The sequence below is a fragment of the Saccostrea echinata genome, unplaced genomic scaffold (genome assembly GCF_033153115.1).
Source record: "Saccostrea echinata isolate AGI-Se365-2 ecotype Australia unplaced genomic scaffold, CSIRO_AGI_Sech_v1 ptg000025l, whole genome shotgun sequence".
NCBI lineage: Eukaryota > Metazoa > Mollusca > Bivalvia > Ostreida > Ostreidae > Saccostrea > Saccostrea echinata.
Genome location: NW_026889774.1, coordinates 8068631 through 8088790, shown reverse-complemented (window position 1 = coordinate 8088790; position 20160 = coordinate 8068631). Strand labels below are relative to the sequence as shown.

Genomic DNA, 20160 nt, shown 5'->3' with positions numbered 1-20160 from the left:
TCAAACAGAAGAGCTCAAATATTTTGTCCATTAGGCCTACGATGAATGGTATGTTTAAAAGTAAAATGTGTAAAATTATATTATCTTTGATAATAAAAGAACGTTGTCAATTGATCTTTTATTATTATTTTGTCTTTTTTGATTTCTTCTTTTATTCGAAAAGATGGAGACATTCATCTTTTACATTGAACGTCAAGTGCAGCACCACTGCAGAGTAATGTAACGTTCCATACTTAACAGGTCTAGGCAGTAGCACAGTCTCTTGATTTAACTATAGCTTGGAATAGCTATATAGCTTATTAAGCTATCCAAAATAGCTTGATAAAGCTATTATATATAGTTTTACACAAAAATGTTTTGTTGTAAGAAATAGACGAAAAGTTGCAAGTATTTGATATTCATATATATGTACTCATAATGGGCTATAAAAAGCAACCCAAATCAAAGATAGTTCTTACATTGCAGCTTTTGAATACTTGTAAAGCAAGAGATGAATTTCCATTATTTGAGTAACTGTACATTACCTTGTGTGCGGTGAGGCATGGATAAGTAGGATTGCTTCTTGTTGTGCTGAATTATTACCAATCAATTACCTTGTTGATCATAACTGACTTTCTTTCAGAATTATCTGTATGGTCACAAATTGCTTTATATATTGAATAGCATTATAAAGCTCTACAGCTAATTCAAGCTATATAGCTAAATCAATTAAGAGATTGTGCTGGACCTGCTAACTACATTTTAAAGATCTAGCTGTTGACAACATTCTCATATATCACATAAATTGATAAAGGTTCTATTATTTTTTTTCTAAAAGTATGATAGTTTTAGAAAAAGTTACTCAGATGTACAGTTGAACTTAAGGTTCGGTATCTCGAATACCATGGACATGGATACCATGGATATGGATATGATTTTGAAGTCCCAGGTGCTTATTTCTTAAGTATTTTACCCTGGATATCTCAAATCCTTGGATATCTCGAAGTATTTTCTTGGTCCCGTGAAGTTCGGGATAACAAGGTTTGACTGTATATATGGCATTTTTTTTCATATTTCAAGTGCATATATTTATTAAAAACTTCGGGCTTCACAGGATTTGATTATGTGACCAACCAAGTTCATTTCCCAGTGAACTTTTTAACATTGTTGTATATTTCTTAATTATACAGACCAACTTGAAAAATCTAGTTCTCTTACCTTAATGGCAATCCCAAAACTGCTTAAGAGAAAATAGTAGCTTACTTAAGTATTATTTAAAAAAACAAACAAGAATTCAAGGTACTGATAAACTTCTTTATTTTCAATTGGATAAATCATAAATGCTAGCCAATATTATTGATGTTTGAATGTATATTAATAATATGTATTGTGTTTGGGTGCAGATTTACAGGAAGAGGATTGTAAATCTCCCAATTTTTGTGAGAAACTGAGCAGCAGTCTTCTGCAGCTGTATGATGAACAGAAGTTTTGCGACTTCAGAGTTTCAGTCGAGAAAAGAGTATTTAAGGTATGATATGCTGATATGTTTGACTCTCCCTGATGTCCTTTCATACATGAGTGACTTCAGAATGAATCTCAATCACTTAACTTTATTAATTGTAGGTGTACTTATCATGTTTGTTTTAACTCAGTGTTCTGAAATTCATTGAATTAATGAATTTCAACATATTTATTATATTTATTCATTAGGTCCATAAAGTTGTGATGGCTAGTGTAAGTGAATACTTTAGAGCCATGCTGGAGCATGACATGCTTGAAAATCAAAAGGGGCTTTTGGAGCTAAAAAGCCTCTCAGTCGCAGGTGTTGAACCTCTCATCAAATTCTCGTACTCTGGAACCATGACTTTGAACCTTGGAAACATTTACGAAGTGATGAATGCAGCAACTTTTCTTCAGATCATGCCAGCTGTTGATTGTTGTGTCCAATATCTTAAAAACAAGCTAACTTTTGAAAATGCGGAGGAATTACTAAGGATAGCAGATCTGTATTCAATTCCTCAACTTAAAAGTTACTATAGAAAGTACATTTTAAGCAATTTCCTGGAGTTTGGACTGACGGATCAATTTCTGCATTTGGACAGTGAGACACTGGCGGACTATCTCAGTGATGATGCTCTGAATACAACCTCAGAATGTATATTACTTCATCTTGTTATGAACTGGTACAATCATGATCCAGAAAATCGTAAAGATTCTGCTTTTGAAGTGTTCGAAAAAATCAGGTACGTGGTTGATGGATGGCCTGCTGTGCAGTATGCTATACACTGTGAACCATTCAAGACGATTCCAGCATTAAAGGATCTCATCCAGTTTGCAGACTCTTACTTAGGGAATTATGAAAAGAGATTTACATTTGACAGCCATAGGACCCGAATGAGAGGCACTAAAAAATCCCTGATTCAGATAGGAGGGGAAATTAAATTCTCGTATGACTACCGGGATGATGCGTTAGACTTTCCGATGTTGTTCAGAAATGACATACTTGGTTGGCATAGGAACCATTATTATGATTTTGACCTGAAGAAATGGCTTCCGCTTGGAGATGCAGAGATTCAGGCAAAACTCTCATCACATGCTGCTCTGACAGAAGTGAATGGAAATGGTAAAATTCTATTTCAGATTAGTAATACATGTAAATGTGTTATAATTAGTAATTTGTTAAAACATAAATTTACAATGCCTCAGTATTTGTGATAGAGGAATTTAGATCTTGTATCATGTGTCTGAGTGTGATTTGTCTGATTGACTTACCAAGAGAGTCTAGAGAGATTTCAGGAAGTTTCTTCTTTTAGTGTAGTGATGGCAGGAATATACTTTGTTACATATCATCCATTAAAATGAAAATGCTAATATTTCTAGATTATCTGAGTATATTTTGAAAGGGAAAACTGCCTTCAGACATTAGTTTATATACAACTCTTTTTGTGTTTTCTAGCAATAATGTGTGGAGGCTATACATATGGTGTGACGGAGACTGGACTCATTTCAAAACATGTGACAAAAAGAACCTGGTTATTTACAGCAAGTGACTGTCGACTCAGGGATATGCCGTCCATGAAACATCCTCGAGTCAAGCATGCAGCAGTCTTCCTGCAAGGTAAAATGAAGCCATTCTTGAAGCTTTCCATTCTACATGAAAGTACTCTTGTTAGTCCACATTTAAACCATACATAACTACATTGTATGTTGATTTTGAGTCAAAGAGGGAATGCTATGGCCATGTGTATGGTGTGCAAGGACTCAATGACATATACATCTCAAGACCCCCTTGGCCTATTTTTATCAAATTTGTATCACACAGTATCGTTGGGGGCAAGGGATTTCACTTATACTAATAATATGGATGTGATTCTTAAACAAGGGGATATGATTAGAGAATTATATTTTTAAAAAGTAGTACATGCAGTTGCTGAAAAATCTGAAGAACCACTTTGCAGATTATCACCAAACTTACACATAAGGATACAGATATGTTGGTGATTAAAGGCTTATTGAGGCATCACCATAGGTGCAAAGGTTGTAGTCTCAAGGTCACTTCAAAGACTTTAAATTATATATTGTTAAAACTTTGATATTTTACCTAATATGAGAACCAGGACCACCAAATCTTGACAGTTGACATGGTTTAGGAATCTATTAAGGTCTTTGGGATATGTTTACCTACCCAAAAGTAGGTCAAGACTGGCACATTTTACAGCTATTTATTTTTATATTGCTTTAAATGCATATCTTGGACACTGTGAAATAAAGGATCATGAAACTTTGTCAGTTGTTGCATCATAATTTCTCAGAGTATGTTATTCTCTGAATTTTCATGGGGTCTCAGAATGTGTGAATTCAAAAGTAAGTCAAAGTGGTGTACTTTTTTTTAATTTTCTCATTATTCATTATCATATTATCAAATATATTTAGCCTGGATACACAGAGGCCTAGGATTATCAGTGCTTGTCAGTCAGTATGCACTGGGCCTTCGAGATCTACTTTAAACCGGTATTTAAATTTAATTTTATTCATTACCAAATCTTTTCAACTTGAGCACTAGGAGGCCTTGGATTATCAAATCTTTACAGTTGATGCATTTGTGCTTTCAGAATTTGTTGAACTAGGTTACAAAGACTTTATTTTCAAATTGTTTTAGATGACTGTAATTTTTGTATACCAGAATTATCAAATCTTGTCACTGAGTTAAGCAAATTTAGAGACCTTCAGGATTTGCCAAATAAAAAGTAGAACACAGTGACCCACTTTCTCAATTTTATGGCTATTATAGCTATATATCTTGGGTGCTACATGTAAGATGCATAGAATCATAAACCTTTCTTAGTTGATGCTTTTTATGATTATGCAAAGTATGGCAAAATGACCTACTTTCTGACTCCATTTAGCCATCTTTTATAACACTTTGACATGTAGTGTCACCAAATCTACAAAGTTGATGCTTCTATAGGCACAGAGATGTGTCACTTCAAAAGTAGGTCACAGTGACCTACATTTTAAATTTGTCATAATTCATTGTCAAATCTTATTATATCTTGAATTCTAAAAGACTTAGGATCATCAAACCCTTAAGTTGATACATCATTGGGCTTTGAGATATGTTGATGCAAAATTAGGTCACAGTGACAGTGTTGTACAATCTATCAGAAGAACAATTCTATATATAGCCCCTTGAGCCTATTGTAATTTTAATTTTTCATGAAGATATGTGGCTTCAATGATAAGATGTTTGTAAATATTGATAAACTGCAAAAATATATTTTGTTTTGTTCAAGTGAAGAAATTGATGTTTTATTTTTTCATTACCAGTGATAAAAGAAAAAGTATACCCACAAGATTCAGGAGTGTGAGATTTCTTAAATCACTCACAGCATCATAATTCCAAAGAGTAACTTGCTAGAAACTGTATGCAATAATGCACATCACCCTGAATTTCTATGACATTTTGAATTTTGTCTGCACAACTACACTTTGTGATTATCATAAGTGTGATTTATCATTAAATTGTCTTAGACATCTTTGAGAACAACTCCTGCAGACAAAATTAGGTGGGACAATAACAGTATGTACCTCAGACATGTCAGATCATATTTACTATCTTGAAAATTGCAAAGGATGCAAAAGTTAATCCATCTCTGAGGTTTATCCACATGCAAAAGTTAATCCATCTCTGAGGTTTATCCACATGCAAAAGTTAATCCATCTCTTAGGTTTATCCACATGCAAAAGTTAATCCATCTCTGAGGTTTATCCACATGGATGAATCATATAACATGTAACATGTAGATTATTTTATTGTTAATCTTTTAAGGATGTGTCTATGCCATTGGTGGATCTGATGGCATTCAGAAATTGTGTTCTGTGGAGAAGCTGAGCTGTGGTGAAGATGATAAGATGTCCTGGTCCTATGTCCGAGGTTTATCTGCTTCACTGGATGCACATGCTGCTGTTGTGTGTAATAAGAAGGTTTGTAAGTGGATGCCATAAAATTAGGTTTAATGATTGATAAACATAAATGTAGAAACATTTGTGTACCCCATAAAAATAGTTAGCAAACACATATATAGTGAAATAGGGTTTAATCTAACGTCATAATTTTTCATCCAATACCAGAAAACAGTGCATCTTTAACTGGATTTAAAAAATAACAAAGAAAAAGCAATTTCAGCTTTCTTAGGGAAATAGATTTAAATGTGTTTCACCAGAAATATAAAATGATACATTTAATTAAACATTTAAAGCTGATTTTTGCAAACTTTCAAAAATATTTAAGATATAATAAAATGGTAAGTGAATATCACTCCTTAATATAAATGTCCTAAAGAACATAATTAAAATGCCAGCAGTATTATACATGTAAGTGGTATGATCACTTGTAACTTCTCAAATTCTAAAACAGTAGCCTGTTCCGTAAAAAGATCTTAGTACAATTAATTTTCATCTTGATCGAGAGAAAACTTTCAACTTGTTCCTTTTCACAAAAATTCTTGCGAGTTTCTTAAGTTTAAAACTTTTTGTAACTTAACAAGAGCTCTAACCCTTTCTTAAGTATTTTAGTCAAGAGCTAATTTTAATGTTAAAAATATAACAGATGAAAAAAATATGTGTTTAATCAAGCTTTTTATGCACTCTACAGTATTATTTTAAGTCACAAATATGTTGATAAATTAAATAAAATAGTCTGCTAAACATTCATTCACAATGGCAGATTATATATGACCTACTTTTACATTGGACTTGGTGATTGTGAAGTCAGATTTCAAATTTTCTTGCTTCACGATTGATTGCACTCGATATTTATGTTCAAAATTTTTGATTCACTTACAAGAGTTGTAAAAATTAGTTTTTAATTCTTATCCACTATTTTAAGGATTGCAAACATATTGAGATTGTTGCTAGGGAAGAAGTTTGTTTTAAGTAAAATCGTAATATCAGTCTACTTTTAAGATGTTCGTGAAAAGCTCTGAAGGTTTGTTGTAAGAGATTAAAGTTAAAATCTTACTCAAAACATTAAGATTTTTTTTTTTTGTGAAAAGGGCTACAGCACTATAAGTTAATCTCCTTGTTAATACATGTACTGCTACATATAAGTTATACTTGTAATGTACAATGCTTTTAAATCTTTGTAGATATACATATCTGGAGGAGAGAGAAGGCGGGGCCATTTAACAAACACAGTGTGGTGTTACTGTCCTGTACTCAATAGATGGCACAAAAGGAAATCAATGCTGAAGGGTATGGGAGAAAACTTACTAAAGATCAAGATCACTCCGTATTACGGACACCTGAAAATATAGAAGTAAATTAATTGAGTGGGCTTTTCTGATTAGCTATTGTCTGCTTCCATCTCTCCTCCTGTCAGGCTGTCCGTTTTTAAAATTAAGATTTTTCAACTTCTACAAAACCACTGGGTAAGTTGGGCCATAATTGTCAATCAAAAACTTGCATTGGAATATATAGAAAATTCTCTCTTAAAAAATCAACTTCTATAAAATAAATATTAGGCCATCACAGTATGCAAACATTTCTGAATTATGTGGATTCAAGTTTTTTTTTTTTCCATTTATGGTCGTTTGGGGTTAAGGTTGGGCTATAGCACCAGGGATCAAATTCACATGAGGCATGTTTACAGAAAAAAATTATAAAATCTTCTTCCTTAGAACTGCAAAGCTATGTCATTTATATAGATAGTGAAGCATCCCTATCTTGTTATGATTTAGATTCGAATAAGTCATGATCCCTTTGGGGCTAGGGTGGGGTCACAATATGAATTTAAAATTTCTCAGTGGAAGCAAAGAGAAATTAACAACATGGCCATGATTACTCAGTTAAAGATTGTGGCCTATGAGCCTGTTATTTGATAGCGTGAAAATTCAAGCCCTTTCACATTGCTAATATTTATAACATTCTTTTAGTTAGTAATTTGGAATCAGATGATTAATACAACACCAAAATTTATACTGATCGAAGTTGATATGTAAATTTTGTTTGATTCTGAGAAGGCAAAATCATCGTGGTTGAAAAAAAGGTTCAGACAAGAAAATGCATTTTACAAATGCTGCTAGGAGTTAAGAATGATTCTTGGTTCTTAACTTTGCTCTCAAACTTTCTTCCTCAGAGAGGAGTGGACATGGAATGGCCAACATTAATGACACGATATATGTACTAGGTGGTATCTCTGGTACATATGAGATTCTGGATACCATTGAAACATACAATGTTGACACTGATACTTGGACAAAGATCTGTACCACTCTGCCATTGCCTGTATGTTTTGCTTCTACAGTTGGTAAGTTAGTTTCTCCTTCTCAATTTAACTTTTGAACAACATTGGAAAATTTACATTTTTGAAATAGTCTGTATTTTGGATTATTTCCCTTTAACCTCAATCTCATTTAACATGGTGCTACATATTTATCAATTTGTAATTGCCAAAACACAAGAGGTTTACAATGGGACTTTTTAAATATGGGATTTCCTAATGGACAAGTATCGAAAGTTAATTAAGTCTTGAGTAAGATAACTTTAATTTAATTTAATTTATGGGATGTTAACTTAAATTTACAGCTTGATATTAAATTTTAATTTTAATTTACATCTTTTTGTTTACAAACAAATTAGTTTACCCTCCATGGGATGTACTGCAGGTATAGGTATTTTCATCAACAAACAAATAAAATTATCTTCTTAATATTCAGTTAAGGAAAGTATTTATTTGTTTCCAAACAAATGAGCATTGTGCCCACTCACATACATTTACCTACCAGTATACAAATACTAAATCGAGGGAATTTTTTTTTTCTCTACCCAAAGAAGAGCTAAGCATGCATTTATTAGCAGTAAACTGTCATCTGGCCATCTGCCTGTAATCATATAGAAGAACAAGATTACTGTTTTGTCAAACATCGTTATCTCAAACTCGATGGGAGCAAAATATTCAAGGATTTGAGATATCAAGGGTACAAGTATATATTAGTACATGCAAATACATCCACATATTTTTAATCTAATGAGGATTGAACATTTTAGATGGAGGATCAAAATCTGTGCAATTTAATATTATTTCTAACTTCTTATTGATTTGTAGTTATGGATGATAAGATTTTACTGGTTGGAGGTAAAGTGACTGCAGAGATGGAGAGTGAGGATGATGGAGTTGATAATATAGAGATGTATGACCCTAAAGAGGATGTTTGGACATCAGTGGGCACCTTAATCAGGCCATTAAAATGTACATAATAAAATAATGTTTCATATAAATATTCATTTGGTGGGGATGGGGGGGGGGGGGGGGGGAGTATTTCTAAAGCATTTCGATAGAACTGATGTTGGGCATGGAAAGTTTCATAAAACTAATTTTTTAAGAATGTTTTAAATAACACAAGTGTTCTCGCAGTTAATGATTTGATGACTTTTTCACTTTTAACTTTTGGATTTCAGTCCAGTCTTGTTGTGCCTTGACATTGAAACTGACCAGTAAGGGGGAAATGGAAACTGATGAAATATACGCTAAATATGCAAAGATTGTGTAAGTAAGATAATTTTAAAAATATACAATATTATGTATACATATATTCCTGTGCCATCAGTAGCAATTATGCAATTATAAAATGTTCCCTTTATCTCTTTACATAAAAGAAGTATTGTACATATTTACAGTCCTGAAGTTCAAGAATCACTGTAATGCTTCCCTGAACTCAGTGAACTGTGTCTAACTTTGAGTATTACTTATGGTAGCTGTATTCTCAGTGCAGTGTAATATGTTGCTTTTTCTCAATGGGTTATGTCCTTGAAAATAACACTGTTGTATAAGACATATGAATAACGTCATAATTAATGGAGGGAACAAAAAATTGTTTTACTGAGAAAGAGTGAAATGTTGTAAACTTGATTTATATTTTGAAACAACATTTGTCTACCTCAGAGGTTTTCCTGCAACATCCATGAAAATGCTTTCTTTATTTCTTAAATAAATCTGCTGATGAAGAACAGTAGGGCCATAGTGACTCAGGTGAGTGATGTGGCCCATGGACATCTTGTTTAAATGGCTATAAAATACGTTCTATTTCCATTAGCGAACTCTTCAATATTAGAGGCGCATTTGGCCGTCTGACTGGGACAGCATGGCGTTGCAGATAATACAAAACATGCCAATCTCATGCAATCCAATTTTAAATGTTAAATGTATTTGTCATTCCAATTAAAGAATAGAAGAACTAAAAGACATATGTAAGAGAGCAAGAACCCTAAATTTATCATCCATTAATAAAAAAAAAATACGACATTTCCAAGGCACGTGTATTGTATTTAGATGTACCATACGATAAATAGATACATACGATCAACAATAGATATAAATTGATATCGTTCTCATTCCTATTCATGATGTATATAAAGTCCACAACAATAAAATATTTCATTTGCATTTTGTTAGGATTTGTTCATCGACATTCAACATATTGTTAGCATGTGTATGTTACGTTTGTCCCAGGAATCCCGCGAGATTTGTACATTTTCCGAGTTTTTGACAAAAGAGCACACTAAGAAGTATAACTCTTCCAAAGTGGAAATAGAACGTATTGAGGTATTACTTGCTTAAAGGTATGCAAATAATTTTTTTTTTTTGGACACAAAGATCCATCTTGTTTGAAAGCAAGTAACATGATTTTGTATTTTCTTAACAGAAGATCTTCTGGTACCTTAATATACAATGTATATGTAATGGATAAATGCCGAATACAATCCTATATGAAAAAATATCAGACAGTTTGTTAAAATATTGCCCTTTAAATGTTTTAATGATCATTAACACTTTTGTCTTTTGTAAAAATATCAGACTGTCTGAGGTAAATCAGAAAGTGTCATTTAAAGGGCAGTGTTTTAAGTAGAGAAACAATAATTCAATATCAATACAGGTCAATTATGAAATACAACCTGCAGAAATGAGAATTTTCCTAATTGTCCAGCTCCACTTATTTTAGGAATGACTCTAATTCTTGGCCAAATTATTCGAGTATAACCTGGTTTGGGTCAGTTTAAACTTTATAATCCGCGAAGCGGATTATAAAACAGCGTAAACTGACCCAAACCAGGTTATACTCGAATAATTTGGCCAAGAATTAGAGTCATTCCTTATAATTTAATTTTAAAATCATTAAATAACTATGGGTGTAAAATTTCGTTGCTTTTTATTAGTTCAAATTTGCCGCTCAATAATACAACCATAGTAACGGAAGTAACGGAAGTGATGGGAAGTGAGGGGAGGTAAAAACTGATACATAGGCCTAGTAGCTTGTTTACATGTGGTAAGATCGAATTATTGTTTGAAGTTAAAGGTACATTTATTAAATCTGGAATTTTCCATGAATCCCGAGGACTGGAAATGAGAGGATTGTATGGATACAGATGATTCAGCTGGTTGTCAGGGGGGTGTGTCCCCATACCAAACCAGGTTATACAGAAATAATTTGTGTTCCTTTTTGGATATTAACCAATCAGAGGCTAGAATACAAACAAAATTAAATTATTAACATTTAACAACATAGAAACTAATGAAAGATATCCCTCTTGTGTTAGAACTTATAAGCAAGGGTATATATAGTGATTAAAATTTTAGCGAGCAACTAACAGGCTGCTGAAATAAGCCAAAGTTAGCACCCTGCCAAAAAATTCTTTATGTTATGGTAATTAAATAATATGAAATCTATTGAAAATCAGTTTTATTTTAGCATCATTGAGGAATGTAGGCAGCAAAGCATTTGTACTAAAATAATTCTTTAACCCTACCACCTCACCTTAGACACATTGAATTTCACATTGACTTAGTTTGTTCTTTATTTTCAAAATACACAAAAACCCTATGCAGAGATCACACCTCAGAGGCAAATGATGCAGATGATGCTATCAGCTATTTATCTTCACCATAAAAATGTTCTAACACTGACACATTATTATTTATTTAATAGTAGACACAGACTAGGCAACTAGATAAAGCTCCTGTGTCTAGATTTAGACATGGACACTAGATATAGTTCTTCTATCTAGATACAGACAAGGGAACTAGTGATAACTTCTCTGTATAGATTTAGACATGGACACTAGATATACATGTAGTTCTTCGATACAGACATGGGAACTAGTGATATCTCCACGTGCGCTGTATAGATTTAGACATGGACACTAGATATAGTTGCTCTGTGTAAATGCAGATTCTGACATGGACAATAGCTATAGGTTCACTAGATACAGACATGGGCACTAGCTAAAGGTTCACTAGACTGGCTATAGCTTCATTGCATACAGACATGGACACTAGCTTCACTAGATACAGGCATAGATGCTAGCTATAGCTTCACTAGATACAGACATGGACAGTAGCTATAGCTTCACTACATACAGACATGGACACTAGCTATAACTTCACTAGATACAGCTATAGCTTCACTAGATACAAGCATAGACAGTGAGCTAGTGTCCATGTCTGTATCTAGTGAACCTATATCTAGTGTCAGACACTAGCTATAGCTTCACTAGATACAGACATGAACACTAGCTATAGCTTCACTAGATAGAGGAATAGACACTAGCTATAGCTTCACTAGATACAGACATGGACACTAGCTATAGCTTCACTAGATACAGACATGGACACTAGCTATAGCTTCACTAGATAGAGGAATAGACACTAGCTATAGATTCACTAGATACAGACATGGACACTAGCTATAGCTTCACTATATACAGACATAGACACTAGCTAGGTATAGCTTCACTAGATACAGACATGGACTTTAGCTATAGCTTCATGGGATACAGACATGGACACTAGCTATAGCTTCACTAGATACAGGCATGGATCCTAGCTATAGCCTTACTAGATACAGACATAGTCACTAGCTATAGCTTCACTGGATACAGACATGGACGCTTGCTATAGCTTCACAGGATACAGACATGTACACTAGCTATAGCTTCACAGGAAACAGACATGGATAGTAGCTATAGCTTCAGTTCATACTGACATGGACAGTAGCTACAGGTTCATTGGAGACAGACATGGATACTTGCTATAGCTTCACTGGATATAGACATGGGAACTAGCTAAAGCTTAACTTTAAAATAAAAAAAATTAAACTCCAAGTAAAGTGAATATACTGTAACAGGAAGTAAGAAAATGGGACAGACCAGATCATGCAAAAAAAAAAACAGGTCCCTTAACTTATAATAAACTTATTAACTTTAAGAAATGTTTCAGTCCCCTTGGCAAGCAAAAGAACCTTTCTCTGAAAAAAATATGCTCACTGAGGGTTGCCAGAGAAACCCAAAAACTTTCAAAAAACAGTCATAAGAGATAATCTTTACCCTCAAAATATGGCTGAAATACTTTAGATTTGGCACTAAGCAATATACATTCAATCAAATCAGTCATTTAGTGCTGACCATAGGTTACAAAGTCCTTTAATTAGCTGGGTTGAATAATTATGATTGGAAGTATTTAACCACTATTTATAAGCAGAATTGGCTGGTCACTCATAATAAGCATAGAAGAATTTTGCTGCTGGTTACATTACAAAATTATTCTCTTTTTAAAGTTTATTTTCAGTGTATATTATTGAAAATGGGAATGGGAAAAAGATGAATGCCTTTGCAGAATCAAAGTAGAATATGATAATTAAATATACCATACTTAATTTGACAGATTCTCTACATTTGAAAGGAATTGACCAAATTCCAACATTTTCATAAAAATAATCAATTCCTTGATTGCTGATTATGTTTGTTCTTTTTTTTTTTTTTTTTTTTTTTTTTTTTTTTGGCTCTGGGGTGTCAAAATCCAAGGCACACATGCGGATGCTAAACATAGAAAAAATTTGAATGGCCTTATATAAATTCATTTATATGGCTTTAGTTTATTTTTATTTTTTTTGGTTGTTCAGTTCAAATCAAATGTTCACACCTGCATTTTCCTTTCCATTCCAAAAGCATCTTCCACTAGATTGTCTGTATCATAAGCTGATGCATTGCTTTAAGCTCCGTGTATATTTTAAGGAAGAAAAAAAAATTTGTCCCCACTCTCTGTATCAAACTTATCAAACTACTTCAATACCTGATACAGTGTAGCTAATTCCCTAAATACTGAGTACTTTTCATTTAAGCCTGCATTCTTGAAAGAATTGCTTCAGTGTTCACTAACACGTTTGTCTTTTGTTATATTATCTGACTATGTCAGGTAAATCAAAAAGCTATATTTTAAGTACGATTTTTGCTTCATATAATTCTTATGAAAAAATTTCAGTCAGTTTTTGGCCCTAACAGGGCTCAAACTATCTGATATTTTTTTTAATACAGAACTGTATTTGGCATATATCCATTACAGGTACTGGCATGAACACTAGCTATAGCTACACGAGAAACATACATAGATACTATTGATAGCTCCTTTCTAGATACAGACTAGCTACACTAGATACAGACATGGACAATAGTTATAGCTTCACTAGATACAGACATGGATACTAGCTATAGCTCCACAGGATACAGACATGGGCGCTAGCTAAAGGTTCACTAGATACAGACATGGATACTAGCTATAGCTCCACTAGATACAGACATGGATACTAGCTATAGCTCCACTAGATACAGCTATAGCTACACTAGACACAGAGATGGACACTACCTAATAGCTTCACAGGACACTAGCTATAGCTTTGCTAGACACAGACATGGGCTTTAGCTCTAGGTCCTTTCAGTATAGTGGACACATGCTGTTGCTACTGTGTCTGAATACAGACATGGACACTCTCAATAGCTCAACTAGATAAAGACAGGGACACTAGCAATAACTCCTATATGTAGGTACAAGCATGGACACTAGGTAATGCTTCACTAGATATAGACAAAGAGACTAGCTATAACTCCTTTGTATAGATTGAAGCTACATGTATAATCCTTTGTATAATACAGACATGAGCACTAATCTAGATATAGCTTATTTGTCTATAGATATAGACATTGGCACTGATAAGACTCTTGTGTTATAGAGGACAGATATGTACAAGCATATGTGAATACAGTCATGCCTTAAATTGTTAATCTGAACCTTTGGGTTGTCATGCAATATACCAAGTACATGTAAATGAAGCATCCAGATACATAGTACTGAACCATATGTTTTAAATGTCAATTTTGTTCCACACAATAACCACACAGTATCACAAAATGTAATGATATTGTTATGAACAAGAAGTAAACCAACCAAACTTTTGATGTCAAGATTACTGAGGTTTCATTGCACATCATTAGAAAAGTTATTGCTGCATGTTTTAATTGTTTTCATCATGTTATCTCTTTTTTTTTATCATACTTTTCTGTTTTTTGATAGGAATGAAGATCACCACTTTGAACTCAGCAATGAGCTGGACAAGTTTTATAATACAATACCAGAGGACTCTTAACCAGTAACTTCAATATAGTCTACAAGCCTTGTCTACTTGTCTTTTGGTGTCAAACTGAGGATTGATATGAAAGAGTTAATTTAGATGTTGATAATCACTACAAAATTGACTTAGATGGCCTTGTCAATTGGAAAAATGTATTGATATTGTTATGAGCAAGAAGTGTATAGAGAATACATGTACACTGAATTTTTCCATAATACATGTATATGTACTCTGAAATTTTCTTTCTAAAGGTTAATTTGAAACATGCACAAATTGTTTCAAAGCCTATGGTTTAAATGATGTTTACTTAAGTATTTGATTTATAAACTTACTTTTAGCTGTATTTAATTTTAATATTTTGATTATGTTTTATATCTTACATATATACTAGGAGTAAGAGTATCAAACAATAAATTCTGTAATTATCACTTTCCAGGCTGAGTCATCTTTCTGTGTGTAATTTATTGATATGTGGGTGGAAAATGCTTTTCAAAATTTTTTCTTTTTTCACATAAACTAAAGGTACTGTGTGCTTAGAAAGTTTTGGCAACTGATTTTCAATTTTATTTTATTAAATAGCTGGAACTACAATTAGACTTTGAGCTTTTGTGTCAATTATTATTATAAAGTTTTTATTAAGTTTAGACAGCTACAATATACTGTTTATAGGTGAAAATATGACAAAAGTGTATAAAACAAGAGGCCCTAGGGCCTTGACAGTCACCCGAGTACTGAGAGTTTCTCTTGATATGTCCAACTATGAAATCTGGACTTGTGTGTCATGACATTTATAATTTGATTAAGACTGTGTTCACTTTTAATATTCCTGAAGCTTTCTCCTAGTTTAATTAGGAGAATAAAAGCTTTTCAAAAATAAGTCATAAACTAATTCCCTTCCTGTGGCCTCCCATTTAGCATTCTCGTAAGACTTTCTATTTGTGTTTCTATAATATTTCTTGTTGATATACAAGACCAAGTTGGCTCCAGCCTGGTGCCTGAACCCTGGATCTAGGTGACACAAATATTTTTTGAAGAGGCTGAACTGCTCATTATTATCATGAAATTTTGTTTTCTCTGTTTGGTCCTTTTTTGTTGTGGGGCCACAATGGGGGATCAAAGTTTTACATAGAAATCTGTAGGAAAATATCTTTAAAAATCTTCTTCTTAAGAACAGCAAAGCCGTGATTGGTAATATTTATATGGAAGCTTCCTCAGGTAGTGTAGATTCACGTTTGTTCAAGTCATGACCACCTGGGGTAGGGTGGGGCAAGAACGGGTGAGTAAAGTTTAGCATAGGAATACATAGAAAAATTCTTTAAAAATCTTCTTATCAAGAACAGAAAAGTCATGATTGGTCATATTTTAATGGAAGCATCCTCAGGCAGTGTACATTCAAGTTTTTTCCAGTCATGACCCCGGGGGGTAGGATGGGGCCACAATGGGTGATCAAAGTTTTTTATGGGAGTATATAGGAAAAAACCTTTAAAAATTTTCTTCTGAAAAACAGCAAAACCATGATTGGTCATATTTATATGGAAGCATCCTCAGGTAGTGTAGATTCAAGTTTGTTCAAATCAAGACCCCTGGGGGTATGTTTGGGCCACAATGGGGGATCAAAGTTTTACATTGGAATATATAGGAAAAATCTTTTTCTCAAGAACAGGAAAGCCATGATTATTGATATGGAGGCATACTCAGGTAGTGTAGAATCAAATTTGTTCAAATGAGGGCCCTGGGGGATAGGGTGGGGCCACAATGGGGGATCAAATTTTTACAAATGAATATAAAGGAAAAAAATCTGCTGCCAAAGAACAGCAAAGCCATTTGTTATATTGATTTGGAAGCATCATCAAGTAGTTAAAAATTCAAGTCCCCCCTCCTCCCCCCCCCCCCCATATAAACTTTTCAATACTGAACTGATTTTTGCTTTTTTCATAGCACATTAAATGTTCTCAGGTGAGCGATGTGGCCCATGGACCTCTTGTTTTGTTTTGGGTGCTAAATGTCCATAATAAACAAGAAGATCATATAACATATCATATATCATATAAAGTAGATTCTTTATAAATAGGACTAATTCAGCCCCAACCTTTGGTGAGAGCTATTTAACTTTGTTAAAATTTTCTGACCTTTCCTTAAGACCTTCACTTCACTTTTCAAGATATTTTAATCAAACTTTATGCAAAGTTACATTTTACTCATAGCTATTAAACCCTTTCATAATTCTGACCTTGACTTTCCGACCTTCATCATCACTTTTGGAGATTTTTTAATCAAACTTCATACAAAGAAACAATTCAATTCTGTCAGTATTTTCTTACCCTGACCTTTCCAATGACCTTGACCTTATTTCTTCACTTTGTAATTACATGTACCAAAGTTTCAAAAAAGTGATCAAGATATTTTTATCGAACTTTGTATTCTGATACAAAATGGTAAAAGCATTTAACTGTGTCATAGTTTTCTGACTTCTACTTTCTCTGTGACCTATATGAATTCCACTTTTTAGCTCACCTGAGCTGAAAACTCAAGTGAGCTTTTCTGATCACCCGTTGTCCGTCCGTCTGTAAACTTTTCACATTTTCAACTTCTTCTCAAGACCCGCTGGGGCAATTTTAACCAACGTTGGTACAAAGCATCCTTGGGTAAAGGGGAAGCTAAAATATTAAAATGAAGGGCCAAGCCCCCTTACAAGGGGAGATAATCAAGAAAAGGCAAAAATAGGGTGGGGTCATTAAAAAATCTTCTTGTCAAGAACCACTGGGCCAGAAAAGCTGAAACTTATGTGGAAGCATCCTGGGGTAGTGTAGATTCTAAATTGTCAAAATCATGACCCTGGGATAAGGAGGGGCCACAATAGGGAATCCAATTTTTTCACTGAAATATATAGAAAAAATCTTTGAAAATCTTCTTCTCAAGAACCACTGGGCCAGAAAAGCTAAAACTTATGTAGAAGCATTCTGGGGTAGTGTAGATTTTAAATTGTTAAATTATGACCCCCAGGGGTAGGGCAGGTCCATAATTGGGAATTCATGTTTTACATTGAAATTTATTGGAAAAAAAATTTCAAAATCTTCTTCTCAAGAAGTACTGGGCCTGAAAAGCTGAAACTTATGTGGAAGCATCCTGGGTAAGTGTAGATTCTAAATTGTTAAAACCATGACCCCCAGGGGTAGGGCGGGGCAACAATAGGGAATCCAAGTTTTACATTGAAATATATAGAATTTTTTTTAAAAAATCTTTTTCTCAAGAACCACTGGACCAGAAAATCTGAAACTTATGTGGAAGCATCCTGGGATAGAGTACATACTGAGTTGTAAAAATCATGACTCCCAGAGGTAGGGTGGGGCCACGTAGGGAATCCATGTTTTACATTGAAATATATAGAAAAAAAATTTCCAAATTCCCTCTCTCAAGAACCACTGGGCCAGAAAAGCTGAAACTTATGTGGAAGTATCTTGGAGTAGTGTAGATTCTAAATTGTTTAGATCATGATCCCCGGGGTGGGACGGGGCCACAATAGGGAACCCCAAGTTTTACATTGAAATATATAGACAAAATCTTAAAAATCCTCTTCTCAAGAACCACTGGGTCAGAAAAGCTAGAACTTATGTGGAAGCATCCTTGGGTAGTGTAGATTCTAAATTGTAAAAAAATCATGACCCCCAGGGGTAGGACAGGGCCACAATAGGGAATGCGAGTTTTACATTGAAATATATATGAAAAATCTTTAAAGATCTCCTTTTCAAGAACCACTGGGCCAGAAATACTGAAATTTATGTGGAAGCATCCTGGAGTAGTGTAGATTACAAATTGTCAAAATCATGACCCATGGGGATAGGATGGGGCCACAATAAGTACATGTATTACCTGGGGAAAGTCTGGTGAAGAACAGCAGGGCCAAAGTTACTCAGGTGAGTGTTGTGGCCCATGGGCCTCTTGTTTATTTTCTTATACTGTTAGCTCAGACCAAAGAAGCAGGTACATTTCATGTTGCAATACCATGGGCAGGGCATTCTTGTCCTATGACCAAATTTCTACATCAAGATTGCATAAATAATGTTTTTGGTACACCACAGGTGGGCATTTAACATGGAATTCACAATTTCTTAAATTCCAAATTTATTCATTAATTTCAAGGAAGCTGAAAATGTAAAGTTGACAAACAATGGATGAAAAGATAGCAATTTGTCCCCTGAATGACAAAAACTTCATTTTTGTGAAAGTATGTTGCTAGGATATACATGTACACACAACCATAAAGCCAAGCCTTTCAGAATATTTTTTTAATGGCCTATAATTTGCAAACTTTAGAGCTTTTCGCATCAAAATTTGTTTGTTGTCTATTGTTAACGTTGTTGTTGTCGTCCTTTTCAAATTTTCATCCTCTTCTCAAGAATTTCAACCAAACTTGGCACAAAGTATCCTTAGGTGAAGGGGATTCAAGTTTGTTCAAATGAAGGGTCACTCCCTCTTCCTAGGGAAGATAATTAAGAAAAAGTGAAAATTTGGGGGTATCTTTTAAAAATCTTTTTCTCAAAAACCACATAGCCAAAATAGTTGAAACATCTGTGAAAGCTTCTTTACATAGTGTAGATTCAATTTTTTTTCAAATCATGACCCTTTGGGGTGAAGTGGGGCCAGAATGGGGGATCAAAGTTTTACAAAGGAATACATAGGTAAAATCTTTGAAAATCTTCTCAAGAACAGCAAATCCATGTGTAGTCATATTTATATGGAAGTATCCTAAGGTAGAGTAGATTCAAATTTGTGCAAATCATGACCCTAGGGGGTAGGGTAGGACCAGAATAGGGGGTCAAAGTTTTACATAGGAATATACAGGTAGAAATCTTGAAAATTCTTTTTTTAAAGAATAGCAAAGTCTTGTTGAGTCATATTAATATGGAAGCATCCTCAGATATTGTAGATTTAGGTTTGTTAAAATCATGACTGCCAGGGGTAGTGTGGGTTTACAACAGGGTATTAAAGTTTTACATAGGAATATATAGGAAACATCTTGAAAATTCTTCTCAAGAATAGCAAAATCTTGTGTAGCCATATTGATATGGAAGCAATCTTTAAATTTCCACTGGGCAAAAAAGGGTGAAACTTATATGGAAGCTTCCTGAGGTAGTGTGTTTTCTAAATTGTTCAAATCATGGCCTCAGGTGGTAGGGTGGGGCAGCAATAGGCAGGGAATCAGAGTTATATGAAAAATCTTCAT

General features: G+C 33.9%; 1 protein-coding gene across 1 annotated transcript; it reads left to right on the top strand.

Moving 5' to 3' along the window:
• Positions 1 to 17: 17 nt before the first annotated feature.
• On the top strand, positions 18 to 15512 carry LOC133192568 (kelch-like protein 26). The gene is made up of 10 exons (XM_061328560.1): positions 18 to 48; positions 1383 to 1507; positions 1690 to 2602; positions 2936 to 3097; positions 5309 to 5463; positions 6627 to 6732; positions 7616 to 7786; positions 8585 to 8728; positions 8938 to 9025; positions 14879 to 15512. Exons 1-10 carry the CDS (start codon positions 42 to 44, stop codon positions 14949 to 14951), a joined length of 1944 nt encoding a protein of 647 aa, XP_061184544.1. The 5' UTR covers positions 18 to 41; the 3' UTR covers positions 14952 to 15512.
• Positions 15513 to 20160: the final 4648 nt, after the last annotated feature.

What these genes read in the sequence shown, in the direction of transcription:
- LOC133192568 (XM_061328560.1), top strand. An exon ending in TCGAGAAAAGAGTATTTAAG is followed by an intron (nt 1,508 to 1,689) that starts GTATGATATGCT and finishes TTTATTCATTAG; the next exon opens with GTCCATAAAGTTGTGATGGC. An exon ending in AAGGAAATCAATGCTGAAGG is followed by an intron (nt 6,733 to 7,615) that starts GTATGGGAGAAA and finishes TTTCTTCCTCAG; the next exon opens with AGAGGAGTGGACATGGAATG.